Raw genomic sequence first — 23,731 nt, 5'->3', positions numbered from 1 at the left:
TATATATATATATATATATATATATATATATATATACTATTTATTATATTTAAAACTAAACTATTCTTAATAATATCTTATACCATTATATTCGAAATATTTTTCTTATTAAAATAAATCATAAAATTTCGCGTTGCTACAATTACTATGTATAATACACTTATACAATTGAAAAAAAATAATAATCTATACAAAAGTATTAACTAGATAAATACAAATTAAAATAATCGATATTTATTTTATACTTAAACAATTATTATCATCAAAATAATTCTAACAATTTACTATAGAAATCATTCTAAATATCTACAAAGTGTTACAAGTTAATTACAAGGTATGTGAATAACACAGAAAGGAATGATTAGAGTAATCAAAAGAAAACCTTCCCCAAGGTTTTATAGTATAGACATATTAGTGACGCACGACTAAGTTTCGCTCGATTGCACCTTTTCAGGTGCAATCATCAAGAGTGAGAGAAATGAACGAACGTACGAATAAACGAAGGAATGAACGAACGAATAAACGAACTAAAAAAGGAAGGGGGGAAGGAAAAGGGGGAAGGTTGGGAGAGAGGGAGAGAGGAAGGAAGGAAGGAAGGAAAGAAAGAAAAAACGAATGAAACGAACTAAACGAACGACTCGCTTTGTAACGTTGTTGCTGATCCCGATTATCTCGCGAGAGAAACGCGTGTCGGTGAGAGATTTTCTCGGTAACAGCCGAGTCCTTGGACCTCGGAGTTCTTGACTACACTCGCCTTGGGGTTCGAAACCCGCCCAGAGTGCTCACGCGATGATCACTCGGTACATCCACTACTGCTCGTTTCGAGCACGTTCGCCTATGAAAACGAGGTGGGACTTTCGAAGTCTCCCCCATCCTCGTATAATAATTAAATAATACAAAAAAAAATTAATAATAATAACAATAATAATGAAGAGTATTTATTAAGAATGAACTAATTAAACATTTTATATTTAATACGATTAAATTTCGATCAACTTATTACGTAACATCAAACGTAATCAAACGCTTCAAAATAAAGTTTCAACAGAATTAAATGCACATTCGTTAATTTTTTTAAATTAATATTTCCAAAGTAAATGTTATCAAAACAAAAAAAAACCTATTCATTTATGTAGTTTCAAAGTAAAGTTTCAACGGAATTATAATTGCATGATTTTTTGGTACAGCTGAATAATAGAAGATCAAACAACGATTGATTGATTTTATCGATAAACGTTAAATATAATTTTAAAATTATAACTTTGAAAATTTGATTTTCAAATAGGGACGCGTATTCGTCGGAACATTTTGTTCGTTAATTTTGTACAACGGTTGACTCTTAAAAGTGGGACTAATATTTTTTTTACGAGACACCCTGTGTATTATAAGTTATTCATACTATGTAGAAATAAATACGCACAGATACATTATTATATATATATACCCGAATGGCCGACTTATCCTTCGAAGATACGCTCACCTGTTGCTCCTACCAACTAGTCCGAGTTCTCTTACTCAAGTTTAATGCGGAGAATGCTGCGTGGATCGATAATGAAACAACAACATGATTTAGCATAAATTAATTATACATCGCGGACGAAGATAGATGCGCGAACGCATTAATTACTCTCTTACGCATCTTGATATCTTTATATTAAAAAATAATCCTGTTAAGTATCAAGGGTAACCACGAACATGACTAGAATGTATTTTTATTCGTAGGTTTAATAAGAAAATTAATTTTACTTGAATGAAATTCTCGTTATCGAAAGAAAAAAAAACAAAAAAGATACGGAAAATAAATTATAACATTTCATATAACGTTAATAATAAATAACTATAAAGAGAAAGAGAAAGAGAGAGATAAAATATACATTAATTAGCATTAATAATAATGGTTATCGATTTATAATAAAATAATTTTTAGATATGAAATAAATTATTAATGAAATAATAAAAATAAATATTGTTGTCTATGAATATGAGAAAAAGAGTGAAAGAGAAAGGAGATGACCTAGGAAAAATTCATAATGATAATCTCGTAATTAAATGATTACGTCGAATCTTCGTAAAAATATATACTTCTTATACTTACGACGGAAATTTTATAAGATATATCTAAAATATCATTCATTCAAGCGCACATAAATGTAAATATGTCGTAAGTACCACGACCTTCTCTCGTCGTTTTTAATTAAATAAGCACAATAATTATAAAATCATCGTATTTACGCTCTCCTATCGCTACATTTACGTAATTCGATACGCCTTTATGCAAAATCTTAAAACAGACAACTTACGCGTTCTCTCTCTCTCTCCTTCTCTTTCTCTCTGTGCTAGATTGAAAAGAAATAAGAACGATTAAACGTTAAAATCAATTAGGTTTCAGTATATACTGACTGTACCAAGAATTACTTTACCAAAAAGAAAAAAATTCGAATATTTAAACAACACGTTAAATTAGAGTCTAATCATCTAATCATTTTTATCTAAAACAATAATGATTTTTTATTTTTATTTTCTTGTTAAAGACGACTTTAAAAATATTTTGTATGAAAAAAGTACTATGATGAGTTGAAAAGTTTTAAGCCTATTTTTAAATTTTTCAACCCACTCACATATATCAACGATCGAATAAAATAATAATTATCGTTACAATTTATACGCAGAAAAATTAGCTATATTTAATCGATATTTTTCATATTACTTCAGACAGTTTATTTATACTATATACCAGTTTGTAGACAATTTTTATATAATCTAACTCTTATTTCGTCTACACTGTTTCCAAAATTAATCTTTAGAATTAAAATGAAAGCAGATGATATCTTTCAAGGGCCAAGCGCAAAGGTCAGAAAGTTCATTTGATAAAAAACGATAATAACCCTAACATAGTAGTTATTTTGATCTCAACAAAAATAATTTCCTATAAATGTTCGATTTTTTTCAACGAAATGTATCATTCCTTATCCGACGGTTATTTTACATGACTTTCGGTATTTTTGTTTATCTTTCTCTAAATTGTCGTTGGTTACGCAAGCACAACGATTACCGTCTTCGCAAACAGTTCGTTAAACGAACGTTGACTTTTTCTTCTTCTTCTTAATCTTCATCTTCTTCTTCCTTTTTGTTGTTTTTTATTTTTTTTTACTTTTTTTTTTATATTCAGATATAAACGCCGACGAAATGGTACAACTATTTTTTTTGACAAATTTCAATATTATCAATTAAAATAAATCTAATAAATGCAATTTCTGAAAAATATTTGTTTCCATAAAAAAACGACTAAATTAATTGTAAACATAATATAACTCGAATTAGAACAAAAAATATACAATTATTAGTTAATTAATCGTACTATCGTAAATTATCAAATAAAATTAGTAAAATAAATAAAATATCGATTGGATAGAAATAAACATAAATAATATAATATCGTATAGATTAATATAAAAAATAAATAGATAAATTAATATAGATATTTTAAAAAAAGCACAATTAGATATATGATTTAACATTTGAATACTATAAATAAATAAATTTAGTAAGATCCAATTTTCATTTTATAAATCTTTTTAATTTGTTAGACAAAAAAGTAAAGGAAAAAAATCGAATAGAAAATTTACTTTGTAATACTACTGGTAAAAAAAAATGTCAATGGCGTAAAAACAATGATTAACAAAATATACGGTAATAAAAGTTATCATCTGCTAGCTTTTACAATACGAGATTAAGTCATCCGTCAGAGACGAATGAGAGGCGTGAAAAGGCAATGACAATAATAACGAAGTTGTTGGCTAAAAGCAAGAAGAGAAAGTAAAGATGAAAGAAGAGAAGAGATGGAGAGAGGAAAGAAAAAGAAAAGAGAAAGAAATAGAAGCAGAAGAAGAAGAAGAAAAAGAAAAAGAAGAAGAAAAAGAAGAAGAAGAATACTAACAGAAGGAAAAAAGAAGAAGAAAGAAAATAAGACAGGAAAAGAAAAAGAAAGAGAGATCAGTGCAGCACCCGTGCACGCGCCTGTGGCGAACACGATGATTGGCTCCCGAAAAGCGAACAGGTAGACATTAGAGAAGCCGAAGAGCCTCCAGGTGTGCAGATCGAGCCGGATAAAACCCGGGGGTCGATTAACCTTTCGCGCTCACGAGAAGAAAAATACAACTTGATGAAATTGGATGGGTCTTCCGACCGAATGTTGTTTCTACTTGTTGTTCAAAAGAATACTATCGTGAGAACACCCACTGGAAAATTGATAATAAACGGCTATGATAAATATTAAAAACCTCACTCTTCAGAGAAATATTAATTAATGATTATTAATCTATTGTATTTTCTTTTGCTTCTATTAGGATACGAAAACAAAAATAATATGGATAATTGATTCGATTATAAAAATACGTTTTTAAAATTTATTTTATAATGTTTCTAATTGTCATCAAGCTTATTAATTTTATGAAGATCCAAAATTTTCAATCTGTTTCAATATTTATTTAATTATTATTTAACGAATATTATACGTGCAATATTTGTTTTTTTTTCTAACTTTTTCAAAGTAATGAAAACGTTATATAAGATAATCGATAAGAATGAGATTCTCGTGTTTCAGATAGTAGATAAACATTATTAATTCGATTTTGTGCAGTATTACAATAAAAAAAGAAAAATTATAAAAAGGTTGATACAATTAATAAAATTATTGTTGTTAATTATTGTCGCGATTAAATGAAAAACTATCGTCGAGATTGATTTGTAAGAAAGTTTTACGTTCTAAACATAAATTGCTGTCTATTAAGTTTTTTTTTCTTATAAAAATAGCGCATATCTAATGTAAGTATTGGTTTGATTCATAAATCAATACTACTGTGTTTTATTTACGAACTAGCTCTTAACTCATTTAACTGTACTTCTTTATTATGAATCAAACGAATGCAATGTAACTGATTTCTTTTTCTATTTGGCGAGAAAATACAGTAAGTAAATGGCAAAAAGAAAGAAAAAAAGACATAAAAACAAAAGAAAATTTACATACACGCGATAACGCGAATAAAAGAGGCACTGACAAAAACAGGTGAGGAAACAAAAAGCTACGAGATAGGAAAAGAAGAACATTTTCTTATTTGTAAATCAATTAAATATCTAATCCGATTGATTAATTTTTCTTTTTAATACAAAAAAAATAACAAAAAGAAACACTATAATATAGGTACAAAGATACATACAGAGACGGATAAGAGAAAAAGTAATCGTGTTTTCCTTATGAATCAACACGATACGCGTGGGTGGTTTGAAAAGTATATCTATCTCTATGGAAAGAAACATTGAACCAATTTTTAACGGTGCCAACAAAAAGAATATTAAAAGTACGTTTTATTTTTTGGTAACAAGATTGAAACCAATTCGACCCGTTGTACGTATAATAGAATATATTAATTATAATATATTATTATTATTAATATTATTACGCATAATATGTAAATATATAAAACAATATAATAAAATAAATAAAATGAAATACGTATGAAAAGAAATGAAATAATGATAAAGATTTTTCTCTAGAATAGAAAATGATCGTTTTATAAAATTGTTATAACATTTTGGAATAATAATATAGAGAAAAAAAATACTTTTATAGATAAAGAAAAAGTTAAAAAAAAAGAACGAAGAAAAGGGATCCATTCACTGAAGGTAATGAGGTCCTCGCCACCAGGAGGCATGAATGAACTCTGGAAAGAACCTTAACCACGAGAAGGTGGAAAAAGAGGAGGAGGAGGAGAAGGTAAGAGATAGAAGACGAAGACGAACAGAAAGGAAGGAAGAAGGGAGAAGAAGGAGAAGAAGAAGAAAAAGAAGAATAGGAGGAGGTGGAGGTGGAGGAGAAGGAGGAGGGGAGGAGCGGTAAATCGAGATTGTAGAGACAAAGAGAGACCGCGCGTAACTGCATGCGTGAGAAGAAGAAAGAAAGAAAGAAAGAAAGATATATATAGATAGATAGAAGAGTAAGAGAGAAAAAGAGAGAGAGAGAGGGAGAGAGTAAGGAAGATGAATCTCCCTGCAGGATATTGGAAATACTTGAGGGCTGTTCAACACGAGGCCATTTAGGGGCCACGGCACTATTATAATCGACTTCGACACGAAGCGTATGCAATAAAACGAGCGTTACGGAGGCCTAGTAGTCTTTTCTCTCTTTCACTCTCTCTCATTCATTCTCTCGTTTTCTCTGGCGCGCGCGCTGTTCGTCGATGCACTGCTCTCTATCTCTCTCTCTCTCTCATTTATTCTATCTCTTTCTATCTCTTTCTGAACGCGGCGACGACGTCCCACGGTAGCCGAAACCAATTTCTCGTGCTTCGCTTCTTTTTTGCACCGTAATCGAGTTCGACGAAAGAGCCGTCGTCCGTAGAGGTGTATAGCTATACTCTCGGAAGTTTCGCATTTCCCTCGGACTTTCTCATCTTCTTTTTCTCTCTTTTTCTCTCTTTGCCAATTTTTTCCACCCTTTTTTTCTCCCCCGCCCCACCACCCCTTTTCTTGTTGTTGTTGTTGTTTACTGCATCCTTTTACGATACTTGGATTTTATTCATCAAGTTACTCTCGTTTTGTTTTATAATCAATGTCTGTCTATTAAATGTATCCTATTACATGCGTACACACATACGACCGTAAGTATAGAAAAAAATAAAGCAATCAATTTTTTTCTATTATTCATCAATTCAAATTTTGTATGAATATATTGTCTAATACGAAAGTCACTTTATTCGAATTATCGATAATAAATAAAATTAGAAAACCTAATGTTTACGTGGATTACGATGACTTTGTTTTACATACTTGATTCAAAAGTTTCGTTTAAGATTGTATAGGAGTATTTTCATCAATAAAGCGACTTTTCAGACACCCTGTATATTTGATACACATTTAGATTTATTTTTATATACGTATAAAGTAATCTCTCTCATTTTCTACTTCCTTCATCCAAAAGACACAAAAGATACGAGTTCTGACCGCAGCTTTTCATGGAGTTTGATTCTTTTTATTTTTTTTTCTCTTTCTCTCTCCATCTCCTTCTTCTCTGGCTGTCTATGACGTAAGAGAAATGACATGAAAAAAGAAAAAGAAAACTCATAGCCAGACTATCCGGCACCGTACAACTTACAACAGATATGACACGTTATCGCGGAAACGGAAATTTCTTCTTCTTCTTTTTCTTCTTATGAAATTTCATTTCGAAGTTGAAACTTATCGGATATTTCTAAAAATCGTATTGATACTTGTGTTAACATAAATTTGAAATGTCCTACCTAATCTTGTTTGATGTTTGGAGATTTTCGTTTGATAATATTTTGAATCAGAGTAAAAGATTACACACTATATATATTTATTTAGGATCATGTTGGTGATACCTATAAAAGTTATGTGTTCTAAATCGTTACAACTATTTTTTTTATCAATCTAAACGTACGAATATTATTAGATAGGCTTGTAAAGTTTTTAAGCCATTAGCCGTCAGTGTCCTATTTTTAGGACACATTACAATTTTTTTTCTTTTAATAACTGCAATTTTAGAAGGAAATATAATCATTAAAATATTGAAATCGTAACCATGTGCTCTATATTTAGATAAAAACAACAATTATGACTAAAAATGTTCCAGTTAATTATTATGAAAATCATTCTATGGTTAATTTAATTTTTGTTTGTATTGTGGCGGTTAATGGATTAAGAAGGTATATATAAACGTTAAGAAAATAATAATCGAAACGGAATTGACTAGTTTTTAATCTAACGATTTAAAAAAAAAAAAACTAGATAGAAGAACAATATAATTTTATTTAAGAAAAAATAATGTGTTCAAAATTTTTCAGACAGACCCTAAAGTACAATACAAAAGTATACAAATGTTTCCCACTCCTCTCCCGCTCCCTCTCTCCTCAGTCTTCTTCCCATTTTTATTCTTTCTCTATTTTTCGACGTTCCACCAGCTTCCGTCTCTAATCCATCTCAAATCCTATCGTTCCCCCCTCTCTCCTATACTCCCGTTTTTCTAGAAAGCAAAGCAAGGAGAGAATGATCGTTGGCCTCGAAGGCAAGTTCTCTCTAAGAGAACAGAACCACAACGACGGGGTCTTCTAAGGAATCACACTGACGACGGCAACGACGACGCGACGGTTTCTTGATTAATACGATCCTTAATGCCATTCTACCGCGAAGAGGAGAGAATAGGGTCGCGATGACTATGTCGCTTAGTAGTACGGTAAAACCTAAGTCGAGCGTAACGGTAAGATATCCTCGAAGACAATGCCTGTCCGGACCCTATTTCCCCCTAAACCCTATCCGAACAAATCCCCGAACTTGTCCGAGTCTAGTCGAAACTCCAATACCCCTTACCCCCTCCTCTCTCGTCTATTCAATAAAAACATATCCTTCTTTTGTTTAACCCTTTGACTACTATTGACGTATATACTTGTTTGTCAATACGAATTTATACGAAAAAAAATGTAACGTTGGTTTAATCATTGATTATTGTTTTGTAACTATTATTATATAATATGAAAATTATATAAGAAAGAAAAACTTTGATTATGAAATATAATTTATTATCGTGTCTCATTAATAATATCAATCAATGATAATAGTTACATTAATACTAAATTATATGTGTTTATCGGTATGAACGTAAACAAAAACATGTAATGTCGATTAGCTCATTGAGTATTGTTTTGTTACTCTTCTCTCATGAAAATTATATAAGAATTTTTATTTTTTTTTATTTTAACTTATTAGCCGCGTCTATGTCCCATTTTTGGGACGAATTTTCCCAATTTTTGTGTTTTTTCTTAATAACTGCAACTAAGAATGAATTATAGTCGTTGAAATAATAAAATCGTTTTAAGTGTTCCATATTTAAATAAAAACAACAACAATATTGTGGAGAAAAAAGTTTCAGTTAATTGTTATGAATATCGTGATAAGGTTAATTTAATTTTTTTTTTGTAGTTTTGTATTGTGACAAAAATACAATCAATTCTTGTAGGAGAATTATAAGTACTTAATACGACGTGTGATACAATAATATGAAAAAAAGATGTTACAGCTAAAGGTGCACACAAAATATAGTAGGCCCTCGACTTTCGCACATAATTGGTTCCTGAAAGTGTGTGCGAATGTTGAATGTTCGAAAGTAGTGGGATGTAAAAAAATATGCACCAAAAACTGTGTTTTAAAGTATTTATCTAAATTAGCAAAACACACAACTCGTTGACGCACGCCCTAATGCAAGACTGAGACTATTTTGTTCTCTTTATCCGAACAATGTCATCTGATGGCTAGTCTGATGTCCCCTGAGAGGGGACATCCGATCGCAGAACATTAAACAGTTGAATTTTTAAAAATGTGCTAAATAGCGAATTGTGCGAAAGTAGAAATAGCGAAAGTTGAGGGCCGCTTGTATGTATATCTTATAATTAAATACAATTTAATCTATAGAAAATAATAATATTTTTATTAATTTTCTTTGTTTGTTCTTTTCCTAACCATTTTGGTTACTGAATACTTTTAGCTAAAATGTTTTGTTGAGAAAGAATAATTTATTATTAATGTAACTATTTCCGTTTATTGATATTATTAACCAGATCTAATAATAAATTATATTTCATAATTAATGTTTTTCTTTCTTATATTTGTGACAATAGTCACAAAACAATAATCAACGAGTAAACCAATATTACATTTTGTTTTTATAATCATATTGATAAACACGTATATGCATCAATAGTAATCAAAGGGTTAAACATAAAATATGCAATAGAATTGTATCAGCGTCTTACTTATCGATACTTTCAAATAATCATTTTACCATTTTTTCCTTCTTCTTCTTCATCTTCCTCTATCTTTTTCGGTGAATCATAATCCATTACTCGTGATTCTAAGTTGCCGAGAAAAAGAGAGAGAAAGAGAGAAAGAGAGAAAAAACTTTTATTTCTTACATTCCTTTCCATGTTCCAGCAATTATTGATCCTAACGATTAACGACCTTCCTTGGAACGGATATGAAGTATCTCTTTTTTTATTTAGGAAAGCTCCAACCGTTAAGACGGCTGTTCATCTAATAATATCGTTCGAGATACGTGTGTGATTTCAGTAGAAGGGTGTAAACAAAAAAGAAGAAAAAAAGAAAACCAAACCAAAAGAAAAAAACTAAAAAAAGGTCGTTAGGAAAAAAAGAACCTAAGAAATCATTTCTCGATTTAATTATATCGATGTGTTAATACATCTATGTATATTTTATTTTATTAAACCTTAACACTCATTGGTGCAAATAAATCGAAGACACCTTCTTAAAAGACAAAAATATATGATTACAAATTTTAACAAACAAGTTACGAATGTTTCGTTTATTATTTTTTTAAAAACTTACAAACATTGTTTGAACGAAGAAGTAGAAATAACGGAAAGGATTATATATATATTAATATATATTATATTATATATTATATTATATATTATATTAATATTATTTATATATTAATTTATATATATTAATATTTAATATTATTTAATTTAATATTAATAATATTAATTATATTTAATATTAATAATAATTAATATATAATATAATATAATATTATATTATAATATATATATATATATATATAATTAATAATATAATATATATATAATTAATAATATAATATAATATATATAATTTATATATAATTATAATATAATATAATTAATATATATATTATAATATAACATTAATATATTATATTTTATTTTTAAAAAGTAATATATGTAAGCTTTATATATAAATATATATGTTATGTAACAAACAAATTTGAAATGAGTCAAATATGCTCTCAGTCCGTAAAAATAGTGTTAACTAAATTACTATTACACTATATTCAAATAACAGCAATAGTCTTGAAACCATTCGTAGCAACTTGAATCGTAACATGCGAACATAGGGGTTCAATTTTACTCCCATCCCTCTCCTTCCGTAAAGGTGCGATTCCGAATAATCACGCGACTTGGTTAAGTCGCTAACAGGAAGAAAGTACAGGAAGAAATTACAGGAAGAGAGTGCAACAATCATTGCATGCAACGAGGCAATAGCATAAAGCCTCGTTTATTTAACATAGCACGTGCTCTTGCGACTTAAATCGAGATAATGTACGAACTAAATATATAACGTCAAGTATAAATCATAACAATAATAATAACGATTACTCGATTTGCCGATTTAATCGGCACTTTTAATATACGTTGGTAAGTTTAAGTTGCCAAGCGTATGAACTGAACTTTAAATGATAGTCGTCTAACTGATTATCGATTTTCAAAAGTAAACATTTTATTTGCAATACATAATTATTCTTTAAAATAACACAATAATTACATTATTTTATTTGTATAGAATAATTGGTAAAAATCGATTATAATCAACTAACGGCGTAAAGTTTTTGAACTTTCGCGGTAGTCCTCGAATCGAAACAAAATCGTGTGAAAATTATTATCGAGATAATTGACGTCATTGAACTCTCCCTACCTCAATCCTTCTCCCCCTTCCCCGACCTCATCTTTTACAAACGTTTTTTACGAAGAAGAATTTCGAGAAAAATAATAATAAATAAAAAGTATTGATCATTAATATTACAAGAGCGGTATATCAAATCATTTCCGAAACGACTCTTATGAGGACAGAAAGAAAGAATAAAGAGGAATAAGTAAAAACAAGAGGAGGAAGAGAAGGAGGAGTCAGTCCTCTCGGTCGGAGGTGAGGTCGTAGGAAGAAGAAGAAGTAGAAGAAGAAGAAAAAGAAGTTATAGTAGTCGAAGAGAGGAAGAGAAGTTAGGGTAGAATGGTCGAGGGGGTCCATTGCATTAGTATAGCACGGTGGAATAATTGGGTACAGTCTGGCTGGCTACCGTACACAGCGTCGGCTCCTTTCAAGCAAGAGAAACCTCCTCCTTCGTACTATCCTTCTCTTTTTTTCTCTTTGCATGTATCTACTATCTCTCTCACTCTCTCTCTCTCTTTCACTCTCGAACGATGCTTCGGCGTGCCGGCAAAAGGACGAAGAAGAAGTCGCTAAAAAGAGAGCAGAATAAGACACACGACGACTACCGGACGATGATAGAAAGAAAAGGGGTAGGAGAGAAGGGGGTAGGGGGAGGAAGGAGGGAGGTAGTCGAGTGGTATATAAGAGTGAAAGAGGAAAGACAAGAATGGTAAGAGATGGGCAGGAGGTGGAAACAGGAGCAAAGGATAGACCGCTCTACCACCACTACCACCATTACTACCAACATCACTACCATAATACCATCAGCACACAATCACCATCATCGTTACACCAATGTGTATCCGCTGTAAAAGACTTGGAGGTTAACAAAAGCAAAGAGATACTCGCAAAACCACTGACGAGTCAGTCCAAGAAGGGGCAGAGTCTCATAACTGTCTCGATGACCAGTGGCGCGGATTTCCTGCAAATATACAACGCTCCTTTTTATCTTATTTTATTTTATCTATCTATCTATCTATCTGTTCAATCGATTTCCAAGTTGGATAAGGTGTATACGAGTAGACATTAAGATCAAATTAATATGTTTTTTTCTTGCAGCAGCAGCAGCAGCAACCTAGGAAACAGGGACATTGTTGTAATACACATATGCGCGTGTTAGATCATTCGAAATGTATTATTCGATTAAAACATATAGTGCATTTACTTGATTACTTTATCTCACTATCATGCGCGGGAAACTATATTTATTATTATTATTATTATTATTATTATTATTATTATTATTATTATTATTATTATTATTATTATTATTATTATTATTATTATTATTATTATTATTATTATTATTATTATTATTATTATTATTATTATTATTATTATTATTATTATTATTATTATTATTATTATAATATGCATTATTTGATACGCGGTATTATTTCACTTTGTAATCATTTTCATTACTTCTTTTTCTCATTTTTTTCTGTATTTTTATATTACTCTCGTTATACAAATATTGGTATTATTTATAAGTATAACCAATTTTCGTTTGTTTTTCGTAATTAAATGATCTTACGATTTATTCTAGAAATACTAGGTTTATTTCGTATTAATAATAAAAAATAAATCCAACTACTATATTAAAGATAACCGAATGACCGACTGACTGAACGAATAATGATGGACTAGAATTTAAAAAGGAAAGTAAATACGCGTACGCACACATGCACACATATGTACGCAATGAAAGAAGAAGAAAAAAAGAATTAGGAAAAATTTGAAGAGAAAAGATAGAGAACAGTTCTCGTTTCCTATCTCTCTTTCTCCCTGCTAGCAAGCAAAAGTGGGTAATGAAGCTGATGCTTACTACCTGAAGCACGGTTACGCCCTTGCATTTTAAACAGCTTGTTTTATGCGACCCGAAATGAACTCGAAAAAAATCAGCGAAGCTCCCTTCTTAATGGAGTCGTAACTCCCGGGACGCAGCAACGGCACCGGCACCAACAGAATCATTTCCAGTCTACTATACCGAGTTCACTTCCAAGTCAATGCCGAACACAAATTCCATGACTATCTTATACGTCTTACTTGGTTAAATACATTTCTAATATATTATTCCTTATTTAGAAATAATACGCGTGCATAAACAATTGCATCGATGCTATGTTGATTTGTTGAAATAGATTTTTAAAGAAAACTCAATTTCAACGTTGTATTCATTTCATTTATATATTATATGGTTGATACAGTCTATTTTTAATTGTTGTCCACAAAATTTTTATTTAATATTTAATTAATTTATATTTAAATTATTAATTTTATCGTAGCATATTTGAATAAAAAATAAGAAGAATAATGTAATATAAATATGAACTCTTATATGTTTCATCAAAGTTAAATGAAAAACATAAAATGTTGGTTAATGCGATAAGTTCGTATCGATTTTTTTAAAATAATCTAATGAACCAATATTTTAATAATTTGATTAATATATTTATAAATATAGATATTTCATATATAATAATATATATGTTAAAATTAGCAAGAATTTTTTCTATCTATTCAACCCAAAAACGTAAATTTGTATTGAAAATATCGTCGATTATGTTTATATACTTTTTTTTAAACCATTTAAAAAATAATTCAATTTATTGAAAACTATTTATAGAAAATTTGAACAATGAAGAAAGAAATTAGCCAAAAATAAAGATTGCAGAATCGATTCCAAATAGTTAGGTCATCTATTAGATGGAAGATGGACGTCGCTCCTGACAAAAAAAAAGCTAAAGAAAAAAAAAGAGAGAGAGAGATAGACTCTCTTTCGTCGAGAAACCGATCGTAGACCTTGTACGAACATAATGGAAAACTGGTTTGCTCTTAACTCGACCTTTCGCCACCTGCCGTGCTCAAGGATATCGCAGATTATTAATCGTGTCTTTTGTTGTTTCTCCTAAACGTCCAGTCTAAACGTTTTAAACGAGTGTTCGTTCTTTTCTCTTTACACCCCTTCCCCTACCCCACCCTCTCCCCCTGACAAGTAACAGCAGCTATGTAAATAAGAAGATTATTCCGAAAAGTTAGCCAAGTTTGATGACATACAACTTGTTTCGATATTTTCTTCTACTTTTTATTTGATTTGATTTTATTTTATTCTTTTTCTTGATTAACCAATTTAATAACCCCCGTAACTGTTAAGAAACGTTTTATTTTCGATTTTCTCGAACGATAAAACTATTCATCTAATCGTTTTCTAGCTCGAAAATTATACCGTCGACTTGCAACTGGAGTATCCGAGGTGTTACGCCGGATTACACAGGATAGGAAAAAAAGAGAATAATAATAAAAAAAAAAAAATAGAAAAAAGTAGAAAAAAGAAGGAACTTACTAGTTGCTCTTAAAAATGGAAAGAAAAAAGTAGCGTTGAGATGTACTAGCGTGCCAAGAAGGTCGCCGAACGATCACTTTCCGTGAGCCGTGCGATCTCGGTTTCCTAACACACTTACAATACTTCTTTCATACCTACACGCGTATGAGTAAATATGTTTGTATTACATTTTCATACATGTATAACAATGTAAGTACGAGAGCAAATGTATGCACAAACGCGTGTTTGGGTGTATAGATGCGTTTATGTACGTCGACCTTAATATTCTTCTGCTATGTAAATTGAAGATCTGGCAGGGTAAGAAGATAAAAAGAACCCCCAAAAAATAAGTAAAAAAAAAGTAAAAAAGGCTAGAAATAGTTTAGGCAGGAGGAGAAATATCAGTGTAAGCCAACCAGCCAGCCAGTCAGCCAACCAGCAGCAGCAACGAGGGTGAGACTCGAATTTCTCCGAATTAATGTCGAGAGATCGATTTTCGTGATAACGCCGACGCGTTCTTTCATAAATCTTTCATTATCCGAGCGCAAAAAGCGTGGCGGCGACGCGACGAAGGCAGCTTCGGTAGAAAAATCGAAGTATCAGGAACGAGAACGTGAACGTGAACGAGAGAACGAGAACGATAAAGAGAAAGAGAAATATAAAGAGAGAAAAAGAGATAGAGGGAAAGAAGAATTGCGCGCGGTGTTCTCTCATTGACGCTACCATACTAGCAGCGAGTAGCGCCGCCATGCGGCAATTCTTCGAACCGTTTTGACGTTGCCCCGCTTTGATGGTACACACGCGTCTCCGATAATTTTCAAATTTGCGCGCCTTTCGCGATCTCCGAGTTTTTCAATAGATCGATTATTCTTTTTTATTTTTATTTTTACAACGAATACACAAAGAAAATGAATTATCGTTCGATTTTCGATTGTAATTTAAATGACTTTTAAATGATCGAGATGGTTCTTTGTTTTCCCTCAAATCTTCGATTGTGCGATTTTATTTTTTAGATTTATTATTATTTTTTATCGTATTGTTGGATTTTTTATTTGAATACAAATTCTTGTGCGCGTTTCTTTTTAATAATCGTATTCGAAGAACCGTTAGGAGATGTTTAAATGGAACGTTTGATGGATAAAAAGAATTTGTTCTTTCTCTTTCTCTCTCTCTCTCTCTCTCTCTCTCTCTCTCTCTGGCAATGGTAATCGAAAGGCGAAGAGAAGGTTGTAAAATTTTTGAAGGTATACACCCGAGGAGTAGTTACGATCCAAGAAAAGTTACGATCGAGAGAAATTATCTACGTGTTTGGACGTGTGTGTGTGTGTATGTTTGCGCGCGCGTGCTCTGTAATTATACCTCCAACGAGAGATTCCTTCATCCTTGAATGAGCTATTTTACGGTGCTCCTGGTATTCTATGTTGGCAAACGAAGAATAAAAAAAAATGAAAAATTTATTAAATAGAAAAAAATGAGGATAAGAAATGGTACAAAAAAAAGAGAACAGAAATAGGTGATGGTGATGGTAGGTAAACTGATCCTTGCCAATTTTACAATTACTAAAATTTCGATTATATTCTTACAGAAGTAAAATAAATAGTAAACTTGTTCCAGTTTACTACCAAGCGATTGATATTAGTGCTCATGCTAGAGAATCGACATAGCTCGATAATAACCAACTGTATAAGATAATTAATTAAAGTCCTTTTACCACGAGCACTGAGCAAAGTATCCGTCGAAGCGGAACGTTCAAACAGTCCAACTCATTTTGACTCTCATTCTTTACTTCTTACAATTAGCATCAACACCTTTCGGAGAATCGATTCGTGCGAAAATTTGTCTTTTAAACAACACACCCTTTCTTCAGCATCATCAAACACGCGTTCGTTCTTTAAAATTTATTAGCTTATTTGTTCTATGTTTATTTTTATTTTCTAATTGCAATATAGAAAAACATATGTATCTTTTCGAAGTATTATTAAAAAAATAAAATCAAACAAATAAAAAACTCGACTCGTATAGCTTACAATCTAAAATTTTTTCTTCGATAATCAAAATTCATCATTGTATTATATTTAAAACTCATCCGTGATAGTTTTTATCTCTTTTGGAAATATCAACAAGAAGGAAATACTTACTTAAATATTGAATGTATTTCATGGCCCGGTTTGGTAACGTACCAAACTCGATATCCCAAAGAAGAATGAACAAATAAAGAAAACAGAAAAAAAAACAAGAAAAAAAAAGAGAAATAAGGGAGAAGAAAACGGGAATGAAAGAAGATAAGAAAAGAACGGTATCGTATCTTGGTTTTACAAGTTTGCTGCATGCTCGCTTATCAGCCGCTATCGGATCTGCTAAATCTCAGAGTACTCTTATCTAAAATCTTAACGACTTCGCGGCAAACGAAGGGCCCGATCTTACTCTCTCTTTATCTCTCTCTTCCCCTTTTACTCGAACAGCAAATATATATACCTGCCGGTTTTACCTGTTGGCGACACGCCGCTCGCGCGCTACAGAAAGAGACGAGCTTTGCCCCTGAAACGACCACGCCACCAACGACTTCCGAATGAAAGAGAGGAGAGAGAGAAAAAGAAAGAGAGTGAGAGTGAAAGAGAGAGAAAAGAGAGAGAGAGATAGCAAATTCTATCTTCCCATATACTTACACGCGTCTATGTAGGTAATCAGATGCCAAGACAAAGATTACGCTCGTGAAGCTCGCTGACACTTAACAGGGCCCAATTAAACCCATTACACGATTAATTATCTAATTAATTTATACCTAACCGTCCACGGAATTATAGGTACGTGCAACGAATCCAACGCGCGAAACCACCTACTCCTTTTTCCCTCCCCTCCCCACCCTTCCCATTCAAACTCTTTCTCTCTCTAACTCTTGTCTCGTTACTTTCATCCAAGATTTTAACCACAAAGAACTGTATTATTCTTACACTGCCATCAGAAAAAGATAAACTATCTAATAATATACTATTTTTATTATTCCATTATTACTTGTTATTAATTTTAACTGTTAGGATCTTGAAAAGATAAAACGAAGTAATAGTTATCGGTGGGTGTGGAAAAGGGGGTTATAGATATCATTGGTATACAAAAATTTGATTAAATAGACAGGAATGTAAAATAAAAAAAGTTTCCTGCTTTTTTTTTGGTGAAAAATGAATCCAGAATAAAATGAATTCGAAACGGGAAGAAGTACTCGTTTTTATACGGTACGCACGGATTCGAATACGTGCATTTTCTCAATCTGTTGTGATACTTTTTAATTCTCTTTGTTTTTTTTCTTTCTCTCTTTGTCTATTTCTTTTCTGTAAACTCTTTGAAGTTAGAAGGTAAACGCGTATTTATTCATTATTGTTTTATGTACATGGTACTCTAGTAGTAGTAGTAGTAAGATATCCCACGATGGGATCATCCGGTGTAAGTAACTCGATCGTCGTCGAGGTTGTTGGGTTGTTAACAACGAGCCGACAACTTTTCATTTTCTTAAAAGAGACGAAGACGACGACGACGACGACAACGACGACGACGACGATGACGAAGACAACGACTCCACGGTAAGTCAAGGTAACAACGCTCGTTTGCTCGTATATAAAGGGTGCCCTCTTCTATTGTTTTACTCTTATATATCCCTTTTCTCGCATTAAACCGAGGTCGTGGCTTATCTGAAATCATCTGCGAAAAACTATGACGACGACTACCGTACCAAGACCCAAGACTCAAGACCTAAGACCAAGACCAAGACCAAGACCAAAACAAGATGAAAGATCAAGTTGATGTTAGGTACTTGCTTGCGGTAATTTACAAATTATTATTCTACGTGAATTCTTAATTACCTGTTCGTCTTTCTCGATAAATATCAGTGACACGCATAATTGTCGATCATTATCATTACCTTTGACGATCTCCCTCTCTCTCTCTCTCTCTCTCTCTCTCTCTCTCTCTCTCTCTTTACAAACTCCCATCATGATAAGAAAAGTACTTTAATAATACTAACTTTAATAAAAACAATGCTTCCTTTCATTGTTTGTTTGTTTTTTTTTTCGTTTAGCGTTCATATATTTTCAACCCTACACACGACGAGTAATATTTATTCAATTCTATTCGAACGAAAAATATATTCAAATACTAATGAAATAAAAGCATCGAATGTGACATTTTTGTTTTTATTTTTTTACATGGAATATTGCCAACAACGTTTAACCAAAAAAAAAACCCTTGGGACACTTAACTTGTATACCTACCTAATCGCAATTATTATATTAAATGCACAACATCTTTTTTAAATGTTATTATTTCTCTTATTTAAAAAAAAAGAAAAGAACAGACACAACTTGTAGAACTGACAGAACAAAACTGAATATTCTCATCATCGATATGCATTTTGTATTGAAATTTAAAAGAATACAGAAAAGTGTTATGTATTTTTCTGTATTTCGCAGAAGTGACAAGAATAAGAATTCCATGTAAGAAATAAGGACGACTAATGTTAGTCTCGGCTGGCACCATTCTTCTCGCGTCTCCTTCATTTCCGTTCGTCCGTCTGTTCGTTCATCAATCCTAAAGCCGCCGGCAAAATAGACTGTCGCCGTCCGTTGACGTAAGCAAACGGAAAAAACGTACGGAAAAGATAACGCGTCGGTCGTCATGTCGTCCTTTACCATCTACCACCTACCACCCTCCTAACGTAAACTCTTCTATTCTGTTTCTTTTTTTCCTTTCTTTATTTATTTCTTTCCTTCCTAACACCCACCCACCAACCCTTCCTTTCTTCGCCACCCTAGCCAAGAACAAACACGATCGAACGCGAACGACGAAGTTGCTTTGTACGCCCACGCGAACCGCGACCAACACTATCGATCGACTTAACGAGCATCCTGCGCAAAGTGCAAATTGTTCTTTTCTTTTTTTCTTTCTTTTTTTTTAATCGTTATTCTCTCTAATGCATCCCATACCATTTCATCCTACTCTTAACACTATTACAATAATAATAATAATAATAATAATAATAATAATAATAATAATAATAATAATAATAATAATAATAATAATAATAATAACAATAACAATAATAACAGTAATAATTATCATCATTAGAGAGAAGAAGCAATTTTTTCGGTAAGAAAGATAAAAAAAAAAAGGAAAAAAAGAGAGCAAAAGAGTATGGAAGAAAGAGAAGCAAAGGGAAAGAGAGATGCCTGTCGGGTTTGCAAGACAACACGATTAAAAGCCTTAACGTATAATATATATAAAAGGGTATAGAGAGAGAGAGAGAGAGAGGACTGTAAGGTAATGGTAGAAGCAAAGGAAGTCAGCAGCAATAGAAGCAACAGCACCAGCACAAGCAACAGCAGCAACAGCAACAGCAGGAGCAGCAAGCAGCGCAGTAGCAGTCCTGAAGGTAAAGGCGAAATGCCACCTGGCAGCTTTTTGCGGTGTCTCACGCGAGAGACGCGATATATCGTTTTTGCTACCAGTCGAGAGAGAGAAAGAGAGAAAGAGAAAGAAAGAAAGAGAGAAACGAGAGGTGGGTGCGCCCTCTCTGCGCCGATGTTCTTCGCGGCCCTCCTCGCGACCCTCTTGTAAGCCCTCCTGGAACCCCACTTCCGGTCTGCCTGGGGCCAATCGGACGCGGTCACCACGCCTCCCCCACCCACGCGCACCTGCTGGCTCCGTTCACGCCCACCGGGAAAGTTTCTCCTCTCTCGTTCGAAGCTCGGGACAAACGAGCCTCTCCTACCTGAACAAGGCAACGCGCAACTCCTAAGTTTCTCTCTCTCTCTCTCTCTCTCTTCCCTTAACTCCCCCTGCCCAACCCCCCTTTACACCCTCAACTCGTTGGCGCATCTTCCGTCGCAGCCCCCAAAAGAGTCCTCCCATTCCCCTCCCCCTTGCCACCCCCTACCTAACCACTCCTCCTCGTTTTACTCCTCTCTCTCTCTCTCATCTTTCCAACCAAACTGCTCTCTTTCGATAGGTCAACTTTTAACTTCCCTCTCGTCTCTCTTTTAATCCTTCTGACTTCTTCTACTTCATCTTCTTGTTCTTTTTTATTCTACTTCTTATTTCTTTTCTTCTTATTATTATTATACTTCTTCTTCTTCATCTGCTCCTTTTTCGACAAGCAAAGCCAAGCAAAGCTAACCAAGCTGTCTATCATCAACACTATTAAGATACTTGTACATAGTTTTCTCTCTTTTATCGTAGAATTCAAAGTATTCTGTATAAGATGTCTTCTTCTTCTTGTTCTTTTTTTTCATCTTTTCTTCTTCATTGGGATGAGATATTGTTAAAAGTTCGTTCGATTAAAACTCTAATGATTTTTCTTAATTCTTTCTTTTTTTCTCATCTTCTTCTTCTTATTATTATTATTATTATTATTATTATTATTATTGTACTGTGTTAATTAGTAGTAGTTTTATCTTTTAGGAATGATATATTGTATTTCTAATTGACAATTAGTTGAATTATCTGTAAGTTAGTTCTTTGAAAATTGTGAACATAGATACATTACGTGGAATAAAATCTGATAGAAAATTCGATAAACGAAGTCTTCGTTATTGCAACTTAAGCAAAATTAGACTAATGGTATTTTTATATTTGTATCTATTTTAAGAATTTGTTTGGTTTAAAAATGCGTTGAATACCACTTTAAGAAAAAAGAAGAAGTTTCATTTGAAATTTGTATAAAAACATTTGTCCGTTCATTTATCTCAGATTCAGATAAATTTTTGGATCATTGTTCATACAATTTTTAATTATATATTTTCGACAAAGAGAGTAAGAGAGAGAAAAAGAGAGAGATATTGATTCTTGCTTATAAATTACAATTCAATTAATTTTCTTCCAATCTTCAGAATCTGTGCATGGCATAAAAGGAAGAGAAGAAGGGGGAAGTGCAAGAAGAGGAAGAGAGGAGGAAGAGGAGCGTGCATTGTGCATCGCCACACGGCCATTTTTCCTAAAAACTCTGACAAAAAGATTGTTCGTTCGTGTGCCAAATTTGGAAAGCCGGTTGGTGGGCACCGAAGAACGGCCCCTTACGGTGGGCCCCATAGGTTCCCGAGCAATGGCTGCGCGCTTTCCTGAGTTCAAATTTTAACAGGAGACTTTTACCATGTGCCAATGGTAACGTGATTCCTTTTTATTTTATTATTATTAGGATCTTACGTGAGTTTGTTTTCTTTTTTTCCAAATCTTACCATAACTCGTGCAAAAATAAAGACAATAATCTTTATAATTTATATTTAATAATATAAATATATTTATATTTTATTTTTAATAAATTAATATAATATAATAATTATAATATTTTTATTATTAAAAAATATATATATATAATAAATATTATTTGTATAAATATATTATAATACTTAGGTATGATGAAAAATGTCGAGCCTCGAGAAAAAGAACAAAAAACTTTATAATTATTATTTTTATTATATTTTAACGAGCAAGAAAAAGTTTGACCGCAAAAAAAAATTTTTTCTACGTTAGCATATTATCATTTTCAACCCACACAGATTTATTTTATCATAATAAATCAATTAAATGATAATAAATACGACAGGACTATAGTTCATTTTATTAGACGAGAATAATAACGTTGAATTCTTGTAAGTAGATTCTCTCTACGTGATATAATCGAGTATAAAATGTTTTTCTTACAATTAAAACTAACTAAGGAAGAAAAGAGGGGTATAAGTAAAAGGGCGCTTTTCCGAGCGGAAAAATCAACACGATCAGTTTAATTTCATTCAGATTTATGATGAAAACGTGTATTTTCACCGACAAAGCGAATTTACTTACTCACCGTACTTTTGTCTATCAGATAATAGAAAAATCATCATAAAGAAAAGATGAAGATTTATTTCTTTGATTAACACGAAATAAATTAAACGAAATTATAGATGTTTTGTAATCTTTTTTTTTCAAATATCACGACACAATGATAACGAAAACGATCGAAACAAAATCAAAAGAAAAAAAGCAGAAAAGGAACTCGGATGTCGAGTTTCCGTATGATATATACAAATAAACGTTTATGATTGTCTGTAGCAAACGGAAAAGTGGTGGGACAGGACGAAGGGGAAATTGGTTACAACGTTGTACTTTCAGATACTTTTTATACTTGTATTTACTCTTTGCGAAAAAGACACCGATTAACTTCTCTTTCCTTGACGTTTAACGGAGAAAATGTAAGAACCTGTGTAAACTTTTACTTCGTAGGCAAGTAGTATTTGCTACATTCGAACTGAAACCTAGTAGACTGATCCTGTAACTTTTATAATACACGTATGTACAGAGTGTTTGCAAATATGTCAGTTTCATTTTAAAGATGATTTTCTTATACTAAAATAAAAAATAAAAAAAACACGTTCATATATAATACACTCGATATGTTCACTTTATTTCCGAATTAATACTGTTTTTGTCTTACAAATATAATTGAAAACTATGAAACCATTTTTATAGTTATGCAGCATATTTTGTAACTCTGTTTCTCTCTCTATTTTATATTATATATATAAATTAATATAGAATGAAGATTTGATTAGAAAGATATCCTTAAAGAAAGATCAGTCGACAAGTACCGCAATTAGTCACGGTGTTCTGCCTTCCCCTTATTATCACGACTCACAATTATTTTCATAATCTCTTGTCATCTCCTTTTCCTTCCCAACTTGCTAATCGTTTTCATTTCATTCATCTTTCGTGATAAATACGTATTATATCAATAAACAAAGACGAAAAGATAGAAAGAGAGAGAGTGAGAAAGGTTAAAAGATATTTGATCAAGGATTTATATGTTAATATTCATATCTAACTTATTTACCTATT

General features: G+C 32.0%; 2 protein-coding genes across 2 annotated transcripts in view; one reads left to right on the top strand and one right to left on the bottom strand.

Annotated features, from left to right (window-relative positions):
* Positions 1 to 23,731, bottom strand: part of LOC107068165 (zinc finger protein rotund) — a 177,365-nt gene that overhangs the window by 146,072 nt on the left and 7,562 nt on the right. The window lies entirely within an intron of this gene.
* Positions 19,986 to 22,085, top strand: LOC149031667 (uncharacterized). Its single transcript, XM_089175175.1, has 2 exons — positions 19,986 to 20,291; positions 21,748 to 22,085. Exons 1-2 carry the CDS (start codon positions 20,183 to 20,185, stop codon positions 21,990 to 21,992), a joined length of 354 nt encoding a protein of 117 aa, XP_089031301.1. The 5' UTR covers positions 19,986 to 20,182; the 3' UTR covers positions 21,993 to 22,085.

The sequence above is a fragment of the Polistes dominula genome, unplaced genomic scaffold (assembly GCF_049000335.1).
Source record: "Polistes dominula isolate Pdom_NZ unplaced genomic scaffold, Pdom_raw_medaka contig_82, whole genome shotgun sequence".
NCBI lineage: Eukaryota > Metazoa > Arthropoda > Insecta > Hymenoptera > Vespidae > Polistes > Polistes dominula.
Note: the sequence above shows the minus strand (reverse complement) of the source record. Positions and strands in the feature narration are given on the sequence as shown.

Excerpts from the sequence above, each read along its gene's own strand:
- LOC149031667 (XM_089175175.1), top strand. The coding sequence starts at position 20,183 with ATGGTAGAAGCAAAGGAAGTCAGCAGCAATAGAAGCAACAGCACCAGC. Across the intron at positions 20,292-21,747 it reads GCGCAGTAGCAGTCCTGAAG|AATCTGTGCATGGCATAAAA; the intron begins GTAAAGGCGAAA and ends TCCAATCTTCAG.